The 16,697-nt window shown below is 40.4% G+C and overlaps 1 protein-coding gene across 6 annotated transcripts in view; it reads right to left on the reverse strand.

Annotated features, from left to right (window-relative positions):
- The window catches only part of LOC101167742 (chromodomain-helicase-DNA-binding protein 3), a 65,620-nt gene that overhangs the window by 20,403 nt on the left and 28,520 nt on the right, over positions 1–16,697 (reverse strand). For 4 of the 6 annotated variants that reach the window (XM_023949026.1, XM_023949025.1, XM_023949023.1 and 1 more), the window contains exons 24-37: positions 16,505–16,689; positions 14,992–15,169; positions 14,821–14,907; positions 14,567–14,652; positions 14,039–14,172; positions 13,816–13,960; positions 9,074–9,236; positions 8,839–8,969; positions 7,188–7,377; positions 7,029–7,118; positions 6,789–6,920; positions 4,609–4,717; positions 2,930–3,062; positions 1,514–1,709 (exon numbers count right to left, since the gene is read on the reverse strand). In XM_023949026.1, coding sequence (XP_023804794.1) covers positions 1,514–1,709; positions 2,930–3,062; positions 4,609–4,717; positions 6,789–6,920; positions 7,029–7,118; positions 7,188–7,377; positions 8,839–8,969; positions 9,074–9,236; positions 13,816–13,960; positions 14,039–14,172; positions 14,567–14,652; positions 14,821–14,907; positions 14,992–15,169; positions 16,505–16,689 — 1,959 coding nt within the window. Of the gene's footprint in view, positions 1–1,513; positions 1,710–2,929; positions 3,063–4,608; positions 4,718–6,788; positions 6,921–7,008; positions 7,119–7,187; positions 7,378–8,838; positions 8,970–9,073; positions 9,237–13,815; positions 13,961–14,038; positions 14,173–14,566; positions 14,653–14,820; positions 14,908–14,991; positions 15,170–16,504; positions 16,690–16,697 lie in introns of those variants that run through there. The other 2 variants (XM_023949024.1, XM_023949028.1) reach the window with 2 other exon arrangements.

Genomic DNA, 16,697 nt, shown 5'->3' on the forward strand with positions numbered 1-16,697 from the left:
CTAAAGTTAATTTAAGTGTAGCAAATCATCTAAAAATAATCTGTAATGCCCCACTTTTACCGTGTTAGTAGATTGGACAGAGATTGCAGTTCCTGCTTTTCTTTCAGCTAACCTATTTTCCACTGACGTAAAATAAATCTCTAACCAGAGGCGGTCGCTTGCAGCTAGATAAAATATCATGAACAGAAGTGTGAGCCAAGAACATGAACAGCGGGGTGGTGTTATTCTTTCAGTACTGCGGTGTAAACATGGAAAGAGCTGTCAGGAAGCCAGTGAGGAACTGTGTGGAGCTGTCGTCGAACACTGAAAGCTCATCTGGTGGAGCCACAGCAGAGCGATGGGATCAGGAAGAAACAAAGACTTCACAACATGTGACTTGATATTTGTTTCTTTGTTTTCGACTAATATCTGTTTTGTTTTTCCACAACTGTGTGTCAAAATGCACTATATTTTATGCACTATAGGGCGCACGAGCTATAAAAAATCATCAACGAATGGTCAATTTTCAAATATGTCATATTTAAGACGAACCGAACTATCAGGTGCATCCGTCAGTCAGTCAAACTTTATAACTGGGTTCACTGTAACTCCAGAACTTGTTTGTAACACGCTACACGTTAGCCGCGTTAGCCACATTAGCGTATTTCCAATTCCTGTAACACTCATCCTTGTTTACAACCGTTTAAAAAAACAGACTGAAATAAAATGTTTGTAAAACAAAAGTTACTCTGACCATGCTAACTCACGAGCTTGTTAGTAACATGTAAGAAAAACAGTTCGACCCCGCTACACATTAGCTGCATTCGCGCATTCACAATTCCACTAAACCTTGTTTGCCACACATAAAAAAACACAAACATAAAAAAACACAGACTGATGGCAACAAAACAAACGTTACTGGGACTACGCTAGCTCCCAACGTTGTTAGTAACAAAAAAAAAACAGTCGGACACGCTATATGTTAGCTGCTTTAGCCTATTCACAGTAACGTAAAAATATATGTATTTGTATATCTTCCAAAGGGGGGTGCACAGGTGTGTCTTGCAGTTTCCCTGAGGCTCCTTGAAAATGGAATGTACCATTGTGGTCCGTGCGTGATCGTGCGTATTGTAAAGTATCTGTAAGGGTAATAGAAGTGACTCGCACATATTGGTGATGCTGTCGTACGGTTCCATTTCGTCACACTAAATGTTAGTAAAGTGCAAGTACTTTACTAGTACTTACAAAGTACTTACTGACCACACCGTAATGCTGCACGCACAGGGTGTGCAACTAATACGCAAGTGCTGGCAGGGCGGCCGTAGGATGTCCACACAAACTACGCTCTGGTTGTCTAGTTTCCCTCATTTCCCCATCGCTCTACGGAGACTACGGAGAAATCCACGACTTGAATATTTCCTGCTGGGCCACCTGTGTGCCCCCTACAGGTCTGACCAACTTTTTTCCCCAGACAGCCCGTATCCACCTGTGAGGGCAGCGGTGACTAAGGCTTCATGTTCCAACCGATGTTCACCTTTATGCAGAACGGCGTTGGCGGGCTTGTTGCCGGCCAGCGACTCCTTGCTGAGGTGCTGGTGCGACTCCGCCAGGCACTCCACCTCAGCGAAGCGTGCGTTGAGCGCCATGGCCGGGTGGCTGGGGTCCTGCGTCATGTTCAGGTACGCCGCCCGCCGCAGCTGCTCTTCTATCACCAGAGCCTGCTCCAAAAGCTGGAGGACAAGGTCAAACGGAGGTGAGGCAGGAACTCTTTAAAGAAAGCATCTTTACGACATTCAAACAAAAAAACACTGCATTGAATTGTTAAGGAGACGGCTATGGTGCAGAGGTCGACCTCGGATTGGAAGCTCGCACCTTTGGTTCCCACTTAGCCCTCCCATGTAACAAAGTGCCGTTTAGCAAGACGCTGAACCCATTATTGCTCCTGCTGGTTATAATCTGCCACCATCAGTGTGGGAACATGCGAGAAAAGAAAACTTTTCCCCTCTTTTCATTTTTTTTGCTTCATAAAAGTTATATCTTAGTTTTGTTATATTTTAATTTATTCATTCATTCATGAAAAAATGAATATATTTTAATATGCCTAATAAAAAATAATAATGTTTTTGTACTTACATTTGTTGCCCTATTTAAAGAAATAATAAATCTAACACTGTTGTCAGATTTATTTATCTTTTTTACCTAAAGTGGTTTATATTTTTAAAAGTTAAAGCTAGACCTTTTTTTGTGTATAAACTATCCCAAAAACTACCAAACGAAACAAATACATTTGTGAAGTTTCTTTTTGACATATTCTGTAAAAAAAGCAAATAAAAAACAAAAAAAATCCTCATATTTCTATGAATCAGCTTTTCCAAAGCATTTCTTAAACTATGATTTCTGCTGTGAGTCAGGCAGGAGTCTGGGAAAAACTCATTGATGTGTCGTTTCAAAACGTTAGATTCTGTAACGCCACCAGTGACAAACCAGTGAGAAGAATCATCGCGTCTTGTGGGTCGCTGATGTCATGCTTCTAAAAACCTTTAGTCATTTGACTGAGGGGATGAAAAAAAATAAAAAAGAGGGAAAGATGCAGCGAATGAGGATGTTGTGGGGAGGATCTGCAACATGTGAGCTGCTTAAAAACAGGATTAGAGCCTTTTCAGAAACGCTGCTGTCAGCAAAACCTTTCAGCTAAAATGTGGGTCCAGGGGGATCCAAGAGGTCAGGTGACTGAAACGCTAAAGCTGAACAAATGAAACCACTCGAACCTTTGAATTAAGTATTGAAGTTCATCCATCATTGAACACGTTAAAAAATGTCAATAAAATATCTGGAATTCAGGGGTTCTTTTAAAAATTAAAAGTATATTTTTTTAAAGTGTGTGGGGGGAAAAAAAGGTTCTCTTCCGTTAAACGTGGAAGTGAAAGTGTGTCGCCGTCTCCTGTCCTACCTTGAAGCGACGGGCCAGGAACTTGTTCTTCATCTCCAGGAAGTTGCCTTTGTTCGCCTGTGATTTGAACGGCTCGTTGACGATGGCGAACTGAGGATCGTTCTGGATGTCCTGCCACCGGGCGTAGCCGTGACTGACACAAGGGTCAAGGGTCATCTAATGCTTTGAATCTGAATAATGGAGGAGTACCAGAGACTGTATAGTGCGAGACTATCCATTTATCTGGATGCTGATGCAGTTTAGACACCATTCTCACTATTTTTTTTTCTTTTTTAAATGGCAATTATGACATCACTCTCTAAAAAACATTCAAACACAATGCATTGTGGTCTATATTGACCAATCTAGTGAGCAACAATGCACCCACATTTTTCATAGACACCTTTGGGAGAAGTTTCCAGGGTACTGGACTTTGGGATTGTAGATTGAGACACCAGGGGAAAATGGCAAATGCCCCAACCGTGCTCTAACCGGAAGGTAGTGATCCCACCCACCATCATTCCATTCCAGAGAACTTCCAAATTGGAAATTTTGGAAGTTCTCCTCATTTTTTATCAAATCAGAACGCATTAAACAAAAGTCATAACTTCAGTTTTGTTTAAACATTTAGCTAGTTCTAATAGTTAATACATACAAAGTTAGCTTCAATCTCTTTCAGGTTAACAAAATTGACCAACTATGTCCACTAACACTAAATAATGAGCAGTTAAAATATAAATCCCTAAACATAAAGAGACCATTATGCTGTTTTTAAACCTCGTTATCAACTTTAAAAGGGAGAGTTGATATTTTTCCAAAGTGCTAATCAAACGAGGAGGACCTGGCTGCAGACAAGATGGCTTCAAGACATTGTTAGCCAGACGTTTTCAGAATTGTAGCACCTTAATAATACTTTTTAATGAGAATAAATATTTGAATGTGCAAAATGAGCTTAGAATTGGGCAAAAAACAGTCATCGTTTTTTTCCTTTCAGAAATTAACGGAAGCGTTCAGATTTGTAAACTGTTTTCATGCCGAGCTTTAGTGTTTACATTCCTTCCACTATTGAATCTTTGGAACCCCTTAACGCGATCAACTGGAATCAGCTTATTCTTATTCTTAGTAGTGTGTTGCATATCGGTGAAAAGCCGCTTTTCTCAGCAAATCCGTAGACTACCGTCGATCATGTAAGAAGTCAAAGAGCATAAAAGGTTTGAAGTTTAAAACAGGAAAAAATAACCATAACTGTCAGGATCCCCAGATAAATGTGTCTTTCTTTTGACAAAAAAATGAGTATTTTTCAACCAAAATGGGGGGAGAGGGGTGAACTTTTGGTTCTGGTCGTGGACTTCCGGTTCTGGCTAATGTCTGGGCGCCATCTTGATGTTGCAGCCAGGTCCTCGGAAGGGGAAAAGCAGTTTGTTGGTAAAACACAGATTTGTTCTTTTTCATCTATAAAACTGTTTGCTTTTTGTTTTTTCTTTGTTTTCACTCGAGTCTCAATTAGTTTCTGCAGGAGCCTGCAAAGAGGGAACAACATGAACCAAATGACCCCAATCCTTCAGTCTCCACCGCTGCAGTTTGCTGTTTACAGACCTCCGGTTGGCGTGCTGACTTCTTACTCTGCCGCGCTTCTGCTGGCCTGATAGAAAAATAAACAAGAGCAGGGTCATCGCCCGGGCAACGGCGGTTAAGGATACATTACGATTCCCGCCAGCAGCCAGTAGTCGTGTCGGCGGTGCCAGATCTCGTTCATCTTCCCCGAGGAGATGGCAGCCCGCTCCTCGTTCTGCCAGAGAGTGTGCAGCTCTGCGGGTTGAAGCCAGCACACAGTAACGCTGAGGTGTGTCTCCAAAGGAACTTTCTGGCTAAGAAAACATGGCTGCAGGTGTTTTCCACAAGACACCCCCAGCTTTTCTGGGTTTGTGATTAAGCTGCAGATAAATTTGGCTCACTGCTGCTTTTGTGCAAGAGCTCAGAAAGCAAAACGCAGAGTTGATTTAGGAAGTGTTGTGCAGTTCAGACTGCTTAGCGACCTTTAAGGTCAGCACATAGGGTTATTTTCATGGAACCTTTCTCTGACGACCGACCAAGTTTTATTTTAGTAATAAAATATGTTAGAAATTTTTATGTCTTTACATAGAAACAAAAAAGCAGATAATGGTTTTGCATGCCATATTTTCTGCACTAAAGGAGCAAGTAGAAGCCTTAATTTTTTTTCCGTGAACGACAGACGGAGCACTTTAAATACAAATGAATTCTGGTTGTGTTGAAGCGATTTTGAGAGATACATCTGTCATAATCTTTGATTGGGTGTTTTATTTTGGATAAAATACCAATCAGATATCTAGGCTGGAGCTGCTATGCCAGCTTGTTGGGTACACAGAGTTGGACGCCATATTGCATATTGAGGTGCCAGCTCACTGCTGTGCTCCAATTGTACAAACAGAGCTGGAAAAACAAGGATGTGACTTTCCACGAGTAAATTATTACCATCAGCTCAAAAGGAGAATTTTTAGACAACATTTTTAGGCAGAATTTACTCTCAAGATTTTGTAGTCTCTTCAAAGTCAATGGTAACTACTGAGGTGGTGTCGGCTCCCCACCGCCCGGTTTTTTACCACAGATCACGGAGTCCAACAGTTTGTGTAGATCTTAGTATGTGTGCAGATTTGAATAAAAATCACCACCATTTATCAGACATGTATTACAATTATTATATAATGACTTATTTATTTTTTAGAAAAGTTTAAAATGTCCTTCATCTGTTGCAGCTTGTCTGAATACATTAATACCAATACCTGGGTCTTCTTTTTGTGATAAACAGAGGTTTTTTTCTTTTTAAAATCAGACCAAAATTAAGCATTTTATGGTCATTTGACTGTCTCTGCTAAGCCATGTCTCCTTGTTTACAAACCTTTCCAAAATGGCGTCACTCTTCATGTATCTTGGACAATGGTAGCAGGCTAACATAGCGTCTCTAGCAATACAACTCTTTGATGCTAACACACATCTGCTCATGAAAACGATGAGAACAGATGAGTTCTTATCGTTTTTCATAGAAACCAATGAACTTATTGGGCTTTTAATTGGAAATTCACATCATAGACGCGATCCGTTCTGTTTATGTGTTGGTTGGGATATCACCAGTCTGTTTTCTTCTTCCTACTAACTTTCAGCTCAAACATTCCAGAGCAAAGATTGGGGAAATGTTAAATACTGACGAGTATGAAATGTTTATTTTTTTTTGTGAGTTAATCCCGATGACAAAGCAGCGAAGTCCGTAGGTTACCAGGATGCTCTAGTTGTGGGTGTGGTCAACTTTGTGGCATGCAGTCTGTTTTTTGAGATTTTATTTTTTTAACGATTTAAACATTTTTTCTGCTTTTCTGAGATATGAATTTTTCAAACTTTAAAATACAATTTTTTTTCCATTTTTTGGGACATTTTTTCATTTTTAAATATAATGTTTTTGGAGAACCACGCCAACAAGTCAACTCTTTATATCACTTAAAGTCACTAAAACCCTTCAATTCTTCAGTGAGGCTTTGGAACAATTCGAGGCAGAGGCGGCGCTTCTTCTTTTGCATTGATATCAGTGGCAAATACCGATACCCACACCTACAGTGCCCTCTAGTGGTTGTGAGCGGGGAAATAACAAACACATGAGCCTATTTGTTTAAAAAAAGAACCACATATAAGTCCTTTAAGTCCCGGCTACTTATACTCTGAAAAATACACTGATTATTCTTTGTTTTTTACATAGGAGATACAGTTAAAAACATAGGTAGGCATTTAGGGAAGCCGTATTTTGGGGTTAAAAGGTGTATTTATAGTTACATATCACTCTCAAGCTCACCTCCAGGTTCTTCTAACTCACCTGTGAAGCCACCGTCCGCGATGTTGAACATGAAGCGCGGCCGCTCGCTTGCAGGCTTTCCATTACCCCTTGGCGCCTCCTCTTTGGGTGCTTTGAGCTCCTTCCCAGCCTCCCTTTCCCCTTTCACGTCTTCTGTTATCAGTACAAATGAGGCTCTGATAAGCAAAGACTTCTAAACTTTGTGGTTTTTTTTGGTCCAGTGATAAGCAGCCATACTTACTTCACTGCGACGATACACACCTTTCTTGACTTCAGCCGCCTCGGCCTTGTCTTTGCCCTCTGCTGTCTCCATTTTGGAACGGGACTCCTTCTCCTCCCGAACCTCGTCTCCTACAGATGTCAAGGTCATGAACTCACCTCCAAACTCCGCTTTGATCAATCCGTTTGACGGCGTTTTACCTGGTTTCTCTTTTGTTTCGTGCTTTGACTCCAGTTTAGTCTCCTCTTTACTCTCCTCTAGCTCTTTTTTCTCCGCCGCCGTGGCGGCTGGAGCGTCCGCCGATTCGTCCTTCGCCTCACCGTCTTCTGTCTTCTCGTTTTTTTGACCCGCAGAAGCGTTTCGATGCGTTTCTTTTGTGGCAGAGGACATCTGAGGGAAGTACAAAACAAAACTGTCGAGTTTAATTTAACAGTTTGAGCTTTTAAATAACCAGGCGATATGAAAACCTCAACTGACAGTTTGCTCACTTTTAGTGGAAGAAATTGGGTTTTTTGTATATTCTGGAAATATGAATTCATATTTCTGGGATTTAGTTGACAGTCTGTGTTGTGGCAGCAGGTTTGAGCTCTTCCGTCTGCCAAGCAGCAGATTTATTTTTATACAGCATGACAATAGCAGTGTAATTACACTCAAAGCCTGCCACGCAATTATAGTGTCATGTTTGATTTTTGCAGAATGCCTGAAGAAGCCAAACTGTTGCCCAACAAGATTAGAATTTAAAAAAGAAGATTTCTAAAACAAAAAGAGGACCAAAACCATCTAGGGAAGGATCAGGGTGTCTATAGCTTTACAGAAGTTACATTTAAGGATTTTTATACCTTTTTAAGAATACTTCATATCTAATTTAAGATTATACGTCCAAAGAATAGACAACAAACAGACGGATTCTGCTGTTTCTAGCTCTAAGCTTGCGATTGGACCGCTATATTTCTCATTGTCCCAGGTTTAGATGTGTTTTGTTTCAAAAGGATTTCCACCAACCGGTTTTAACCACAGCGAGTGATCCCTATTTTCACTTTCCCATTTACCCGCACCGACAAGCTAATGAGCTAGCTGAGGTTAAAGGATTTACAACCTGATCACGACCTTCTGACACAGCACATCCTGCAAATGTTTTTAAGTAACACAAAATCACATTGTGTTGACGGGAAGAAAATGTAACGCCCATTTACCAGTAAGACAATTTAATGCTTTCAAAGGACTTATTTTAGTTCAACATAATGAAGGACTTTTTAAGAATCTGTGGCCACCCTGAAGTTAAGACACAAAAAACATAAAAGATCCACTCTAAAAACTCAACTTGGTGTATTTAACATATTTTTCTGATGATGATTTTTCTGATATATGAAGAAAATTAAGCTCAGAAATGCCTTTCTAAATATTTCTTTATCCAAATTGTTGGGAATCAGTCGAAAAAATACTGTTTGAAAAAGATCGTATTTGTTAGGTAGACAGTACGCTGGGCGGGGCACAAGCTTCCTGCTCCGCTCCATTCTGATGCGTCCACTTGTAGAGGACTAGATCCATGAACGTCTTTATTTTCTTCGCCTGAGCTGGAATCTGGATTTAAACTATATAACTGGATGGCTTTAATGTTGCTCTAAGGGGCTGTAAGCTAGAGGGAGTGCATGTAAACAGATGGGTGATGGGGATTGGGGCGGTGTTGCTCTGCGCCCACATCTCACAGGTGACTTTCTACTGAACTCCTGCCGCTCTGCAGAAACTACGTTGTAGAAAACGCCACAGATTTTTACATTTTGGCATCATCATTAAGAGATGATCAAAGTGGATCTCCTAGATCTACAGTTAATCTTGAGGACCATGTCTGACCTCCTGAGATTCTCCAATCTTGTTGCTGTCTGCCTCTTTCCGTTCATCCTTCACTTTCTCTTTCTCCTCCGCTTCCGCCTTTTCCTCCTCTTTGCCATTTTTTTCTGTCTTCTCTGAAGGAGCGGGGGTTGCTGCAAAAATTCGCACAAAAAAAAAAGACACAAATTAGTTCACTTTTGATTGTAGGATCTGAGGAGCGCCCCCTGCAGACTGTGTAGGGTGTAGCACAGGTCACCTGGTTTGGAGGGGCACGGCGTGCTGTTGTAGCTGGCGTCAGTTGTGGGTGTGGCTGTCTTGACAGTGGGGGAGGAAGCCCTGGAGGAGGCTTTGTCTATGCTGATCTCCGGCTTGAGTTCTGGTAGACTCCAGCGGCCGTTGATGTGCTCAAACTCATGAACCTGGACACCAAACATCCAGAAAAACAGAAAAATCTAGTCGACTTACACTTTACGTTTTCTCTGCCAAAGAACTGGAAGATGTCACTTTTCAAAATTATATCAAACAAATTTGCATCAATGAACTGCAGCCAAAAAAGTGAATATAAAAACTTGAAAATAAAAAAAATATTAAAAAAATTAAATTAAAAAAAGAGGGCCAAATTGGACCCTGTGGGTTCTGCGGGGTTAAAACCAAAGAAAACATTTTAAAAACCTTAAAATGAGAAAAACATATAGGAGACATCAGCATTTGTAAAGCCTATACAGAACAGTGACGTGCGGTCAGATGAGGCAAGTGAGGCTCTGCCTCACCTGTCATTGTGATCAAATGTTATTTTCCACTGATCCGTGTTAAAGATACACTTTCAGTTGACTCGACAAGTTTTCCACAGTTTCTGAGGTTAAAATCGCAGAATTTGAGTGTTGCAAGTGGAAACTGCGGTGGCAGGCTCCCAAGCATTCTTCATTGAGAGGGAGAAACTAAAGGAAAATCAGGAAGGCTTTTACTACAGATCGAAGAGTTTTTTGTGGACTCAAAAAGTAATGTCAAACATGGTTTTTAATTTTTTAAAATAATATGGAAGTAAGTACAAAAACGTAAGTATTTGAAAACTAAATTTTAGGCTTAAAATAATAACTGTTACGATCATTTTCACAGGCAAAATTTGAAAACACTGATTAAAGCACCAGAATTTGAAGTTGGAAAAATACCAGAAATTGTTACTGAGAGTCAAAATGAAGCGTGTGCTGAACACATCTGTATACTTTCATTTGTTTACAGAACATATGGATAATTTATACACAAAAAGAGTGTTCTATCCATGTCTATGAAAGAAATATTCTCTGTAGGACAAATATGTTCTTGTGTGTATCTTCTATGCTGTTACCTGCTGTTGGATGAACAGGGAAATATTTAGTTCTTGTGATTGTAAATCCGACTCCAGAGGAGTCGGTGCCTCACCAGCCATCAACCTCACCGCACGTCACTGGTACAGGACATTTATGACGTGAATTTTTGCTAAATGTCTAACTAACGCCTTATAAATGTTATTATTCTGGTTATGAGCACATTTATTAGCATTTTAAATGTCTTACAAATGCCTTACACGTGTTATTAAAATTGCTCATAAGCCATTAAATAATGTAACAACTGTATCTTCTTTAGTAGTTTATTGATCGTTTTGCAGCCCCCTAATCTAAAGCGTGACTAATGGGTTTAATTACACACCGAATGCCTGGATAAACACATTTGGCAAAAGGATCTTTTTTTTTTAATTTAACCTTTATTTCCCCAGGAAATGTTCCATTGAGATTAATAATTTCCTTTTCAAGGGAGTCCTGGCTAGAGTGTTTTCCTACGTGGATCATTCTTACCACAAAGTAAGATAACCGTGAACTGTTGACTTTGATTTGTAAATTGACTCAAATTGCCACCTCAAAATATTTGTTCCCCGTGTCCTTGAATGCAGCGCCTCACTCTCAGACTCAAGATCCAAACAGGTTCAAGGTTTTTCCAAAAGAAAAAAAAAATCTTCCAAATGTTGCAAATCATTAAAGTAAACGATTGCTAAAAGTGTTTTCACTTTGAGATAAACAAGCGGGAAAGGATCCAAAAATAACTGTCTTTGCCTTCCCTCTGAAAACGCTCTACCCAAAAGTTTCCATAAAGGGGGGGGGGGGGGATTTAATCAGTGATATATTTTATTATCTGGGCCAAGTTTTTGTCAAATTAACCCATCAAGTATGACAAGTTTGTTTGAAAGCTGAGATTCCCGCTTAAGAGTCTCCAAATATTTTCCACTCACTTTCAGCTTATTCTCTTCCTCGTTCCCTGTTTTTTCTTCTTTTATCAGTTTTTTCGCAGCAGCTAAATCGGTACATGTTGAGCCTTTTCGCACTAAAATAAGAAACAACAGAAAATTTGGCACAAACGGCAGCTAGAATAAACACAACGCCCACACGTCCCTGTTTGCCTGGCAGCAGATGACCCTGGAAGACGGCAGATGAAGATCTTCTGCAGGTTTGAACAAGTCAGAGTGAAAACTCGGTTTGGATGAAGCAAAACGATTTCACTCGGATTGTTCCACAGATTCAAACAGGAAGGGGAGCTAACGTTGGATTTGATTTTCTCTATAATCTGTATTGAGAATGAAAACTATAAAGTCTGCATCCTGTTTGCATGGTTCCTTATTGCTGGACTTCTGCTCATAACAGTTACAGGGACGACAGCGGAGCAGCTGATCACGATGTGCATTCAATGCCTTTTTGAGAGTCTACTCAGAAATTGTCTGCTCTGTGTGGATTCCTGCTGATTTGCATCAGGAAATTATTCACGTTTGAACATCTTTGTTTTTGCATTTAGTTTAAACCATTCTCAGATTCTGCAGCCCTGAGTTTACATAAAAAAGTCAAACCTGTGAACCTTTTCAGAAGAACTAGGCAGCGCTTGAAGACCCAAACCTTGGTAGGAATTTGGATGCCTTGGACACGAAACTTAAAGTCTAGATATTTTGGTTTAAATGTAATTATTGCCTTTTGTTTTGCAGATTTTTTTTGCACAAATCAGCAGATTTTAACACTTAAAAAAAAGAGCCCTACAACTCTGACTCAGCATTTTCAATTCTTTGCATTTGGTATTTTTCCTTTAATGTTTGACATTTAACCCACCAGTGAACTCTGTGTTTATAGCCTCAAAAACCCAAAGCGGCATAAAGCAACAGCACCGTGTTCTGATGCTGTACATACTGCTGCTAATTTCAGTTTCCATTCAATGTTTTTCTCTCCTAAATGTAAGCAAAGTAGATAGGTAGTAGTAGATTTAATGCATCAAGGCCATTTAAAGACCTCCTTTTTTGAAGATACATGGAACATCTTCTCGTGCTTTTTAGTAGCCAACAGAAACAATGATGAAAATACATTACAGTAGTGGTCAAGCATGGTGGAGGTAAGGCGATGATTTGGGCTTGTTTTGCAGCCACAGAAGTGAAAGGAGTCTGCATTAACCTCTGTGACCTCAGTTAAGGGAACTTAATAAACTCAGTGTGCACTCACACCAGGTAGCCTGTGTGGCCTCACATGGAGAGGAGGGGACTAATGTGTGCTAATTAGAACCCATCTGTAGCATAGATCAGTATGGATCAGTATAGTTTAGTATGGGTTAGTTCGGATTAAAATCGATCAGTTAAGGTCAGTATGAATGGATCAGCTAGGATCAGTATGGATCTGTACTGATCAGTAATAGTTTGGATTAGTTAGAAACAGTATTGATCAGTTAGGAACAGTATGGATCAGCTAGGATCAGTATGGATCTGTACGGAAAAGTTAGGAATAGTATGGATTAGTTAAGATCAGTATGGATTAGTTAGGATCAGTATGGATTAGTTTGGATCAGTATGGGTCAGGTAGGATAAGCATGGATCAGATAGGAACAGTGTGGTTTAGTATGGGTTAGTTGGGATTAGAATGGATCAGCTATAATCAGTATGGATCAGTTAGGATAAGCATAGAACAAGCAGGAGCAGTATAGTTTATTATAGTTTAGTTTGGATTACAATGGATCAGTCACGTTAAGTACAGAACAGTATGGATAAGCATAGATCAGTATGGGTCAATTAGGAAAAGTATGGATATGTACTGATCATCAGGAAAAGTATAGACCAGTATGGATTAGTTAGGGTCAAAATGGGTCTGTTAGGATAAACATGGATCATTATGGATCAGGTAGGAGCAGTATAGTTTAGTATGGGTTAGTTCAGATTAGAATGGATCAGTTAAGGCCAGTAAGTATGGATCAGCTATGATCAGTATGGTTCAGGTAGGAACTGTATGGTTTAGTTTGGGTTAGTTTAGATTACGGTAGTATTGATCAGTTAAGGTAAGTATCGATCAGCTCGGATCAGCCTGGATCTTTATGGATCAGTTAGGAATAGTATGGATCAGTATGGATGAGGTATGAACTGTATGGTTTTGCATGGGTGAGAAAGGATTAGAATGGATCAGTTAGGAACAGTATTGATCAGCTAGGATCAGTACTGATCATTAGGAATAGTATGGATCAGCCTGGATCTTTATGGATCAGTTAGGAATAATATGGATCAAGCGGGAGCAGCATAGTTTAGTATTGGTTAGTTTGGATTACAATGGATCAGTTAGGGTAAGTATGGATCAGTATGGATCAGAATGGATCTGTACAGATTAGTTAGGATTGCTAAATACGCTGGAGGGGTGTACCTCAGAGCTTTGAAACCAGACACCTTCAGCTCATCGTAAACAAAGAAAAAGTGTGTTTTCGGAGCTCTGTGACCTAAACTGCTTGTATTTTACTTTTATGACATAAAGTCATTCATGCGGCATTTGTGATTCTATGATGGACAAGATGGTTTCTTCTGACAAAAATCTCTTCAGATGAACTAAATCCTCCAAAAATAAAAGCTAATCAAACTGGAAATGTAAAGTGTCTGTCAACACTGCAGCGCCCCCCCCCCCCCCCTCCCCCGCCACCACCCAGATGACAGTGAGGACACGCTGGCTTTGTTCTGACCTTTTTCTTGACGAGTGACATGACGCCGATGCGAGTGAGCACCGGCTGGCGGCACAGTCCCTCCCTCGGGACGCCGTCGGCGAAGGTTTCCGCCCCGTCAGCGACCGGCTCGCACAAGTGCCGCATAAACAGAGAAACGTACGCTCTGACGGAGGACAGAGAAAAGGCATCAGGGAAGACGCCGCCGGACAGCCGGCGTCCGGTTTTCCCGTTGGAAGCTCACTTGAATTCCTTCTCGGATTTGCCCTTGAGGTCTCGGACGAGCCACTGCGAGGAGAAGGCATCCTGGGAGGGCATTCCCCAGCGCATCACGGCGTTCAGGAAGGCCTTGCGCTGGCGTGTGTTAAAGCCCAGAACCTGTCAGCAGAAATAAAGCAGACTATACATCATCCTGTAACAGAAAAACCTGGCCCCAAGCTTTAAAAACAGCTCCAGCCGTTGATGTATAGCAGCAGATTCTTCTTCTTATTCCTATCTTCCAGCTACATCTTAAAGAAAACAGAGCTTTTTGAAGCTTGTGTGTATGTTTCAAACCTGCCAAGGTCATTTCTGAATTTATGTGAAATGTTGGGTAATGCTAACATAAACAAACTGGATCCTAGAGAGAACAGTGCAGTTATTACCTCCACATTATCAGCGTGATTAATGAGCTTGGAGGGTTTCTAGGTTTTTCAGGCTGTTTCTTTTTTTTTTTTTTTAAGAAATAAAAACAGATACATGAAAGGGAAAAGGATTCCAGGAATGGACCGACCTCAAGGTTGCCACCAACTCTTGCCAGGAGAGGAGGCAGAGGCTTGTCCTTGTCGTTCCTCAGCTGGCGGCGAGACTGCCGTCGACCTGAGCGTGGAAAGAGAACCCAGAGAGGAGTCAGTCTCACATCAAGACAAGATGAAAAATGTCTGGAAAGCTTTAACTTGATGGCGGGAGGGGGGTTTGCATTCTTTTTATTGGCAGGAGATCTGCCTGGAGACACTAACAGCTAAGTTTATCTTCATCTCCTTTTACCTTCTGGCCGATCGTCAAAGTCTTCATCCTCCTCCTCGGAGCCGACTGAATACTCGGACTGGTTGTCTGAAATGTCAGCGTGCCACTCTGAAAGGAAAAGACTTGCAGTCCTGTATTTTTATTCCCAAACACAGGAGAAAGACGCCGTTTTTGGGATAAATCCTCCTCTACCTTGATCTTCTTGCGCTGCGTCGTTGTAGTTGACGGGCTTGCGGTTCCTCTTGCCTTTCCCCAGCTTGCTGGCCAGGTCCTCCTGCTGCTGCTCGTAGTGATGCCGCAGCAGCTTCTCCCAGTAGTCCGGGTCCACGTTCTCCTCCTGTTTGATGATCTCCCGCTCGATCTCCTCGATCTGGAGGTGGAAACAACGGGGTTGTTTTTGTGACAGGAGCAGAAAGGTTCCGGCATCGGGTTAAAGACAGAGATGAATAAATGTCAGCGTGAAGAAGACAGACAGACAGGAAAACATGTAAAAACATATATAGATAAAATTGAGTTTAGAATTGCATTTCTGAGTCTTTCTTCATTCAAATCGTTGTGAATCAGGGGCAGACGGAAAAATGCTGTTTAACTTAATTCATCATATAATTAAAATAAACATTTAACTTAAATCCTCTATGGTAATGCTTTTTTTTTCTTTTATCCCAAATCAAATATCAGGACTTTGTCCTGCTGTCTCATTTTTCACCACTAGATGTCACTGAAACGAACTTTTAATAAACAGTTCCAACCATGATGGAACTGAAGAAGAAGAGGATTTATTGGCGCTTCTTTGCTTCATTTGCAGATTTTTGTTCATTTCTCAGAGCTGGATCTCTACAGTCCAGACAATCGAGGTAAATTTTACTTTCTCATCCATCATTTTGAGGCCTGAATGTCACTAAAAATAATCAATTTTTTTGGAATCAATTTAAAATCTATATTTTTTAATATTTTTCATAGTAAACCAAATGTTTAAGTTGTGCAAAACAGTTTTAACATTATCTATTTTAGTTAAAGTGAAGTAAAGTGGAAATTTCTTTAAATAAAAAGAAAATCCTACCAAGTGTGTGTGTGTGTGTGTATATATATATATATATATATATATATATATATATATATATATATATATATATATATATATATATATATAAAGTCAATTGATTGTCTAAGAGAAATTAGAGAAGCTTTAGTCTTTGATTTCACAATAGCTCGACATTTTACAGATAGAAATCCAAACCTAAAAAATAAAATAAACAGAATAGGGGAATAAATACAATGGAGGAAATACATATTTGATCCCTTTCTGAGTTTGTAACTTTGCCCACCTAAAAAGCTCTGACCTCTGCTTAATAACAAGGCTTTTACCACAAAATACTAAGTCTTTCCAGCAAGAGGGATACAATATTTATTTTCCTCAATGACATAAATGCAAATAAATCTATATAAACTGTTTAAAGTTGAATTCTTGGTTTTCTATCTCTCACTGTTCAAATCAAACTACCATTCCTTTTTAAGTGGGCAGACCTACAAAATCAGCAGCATTATTTCCTCCACTGGAGAAGCTAAATCCGTTTTTATAAACACAGCAAAAGCTTTAGCAGACCTTTTTGCCTCCCACTTAGTTTGAAATGTTTTTGAACCCCAAACCACATGAATAAAAGTGTCTGTGTGTGTGATCTGTAAGGAGCACCCAAAGGCGCCTGACCTTGTCCTCCTCCCGGACCATGTACTGAGCCACTTTGAAGGAGCTCAGGTACTCGTTCATGTTCTGCACGTCCGTGTCGTCTGTGGCGTCCTGACTTCGGTCCAGCAGCCTCTCGATGGCGGTGCTGTCGTAGTGGATGACGTTCCCCTCGTCCTCAACTTTATCCCCTGCGTTGTTCTTCATCCCTGCCAAC

This window comes from Oryzias latipes, chromosome 18, assembly GCF_002234675.1.
Source record: "Oryzias latipes chromosome 18, ASM223467v1".
NCBI lineage: Eukaryota > Metazoa > Chordata > Actinopteri > Beloniformes > Adrianichthyidae > Oryzias > Oryzias latipes.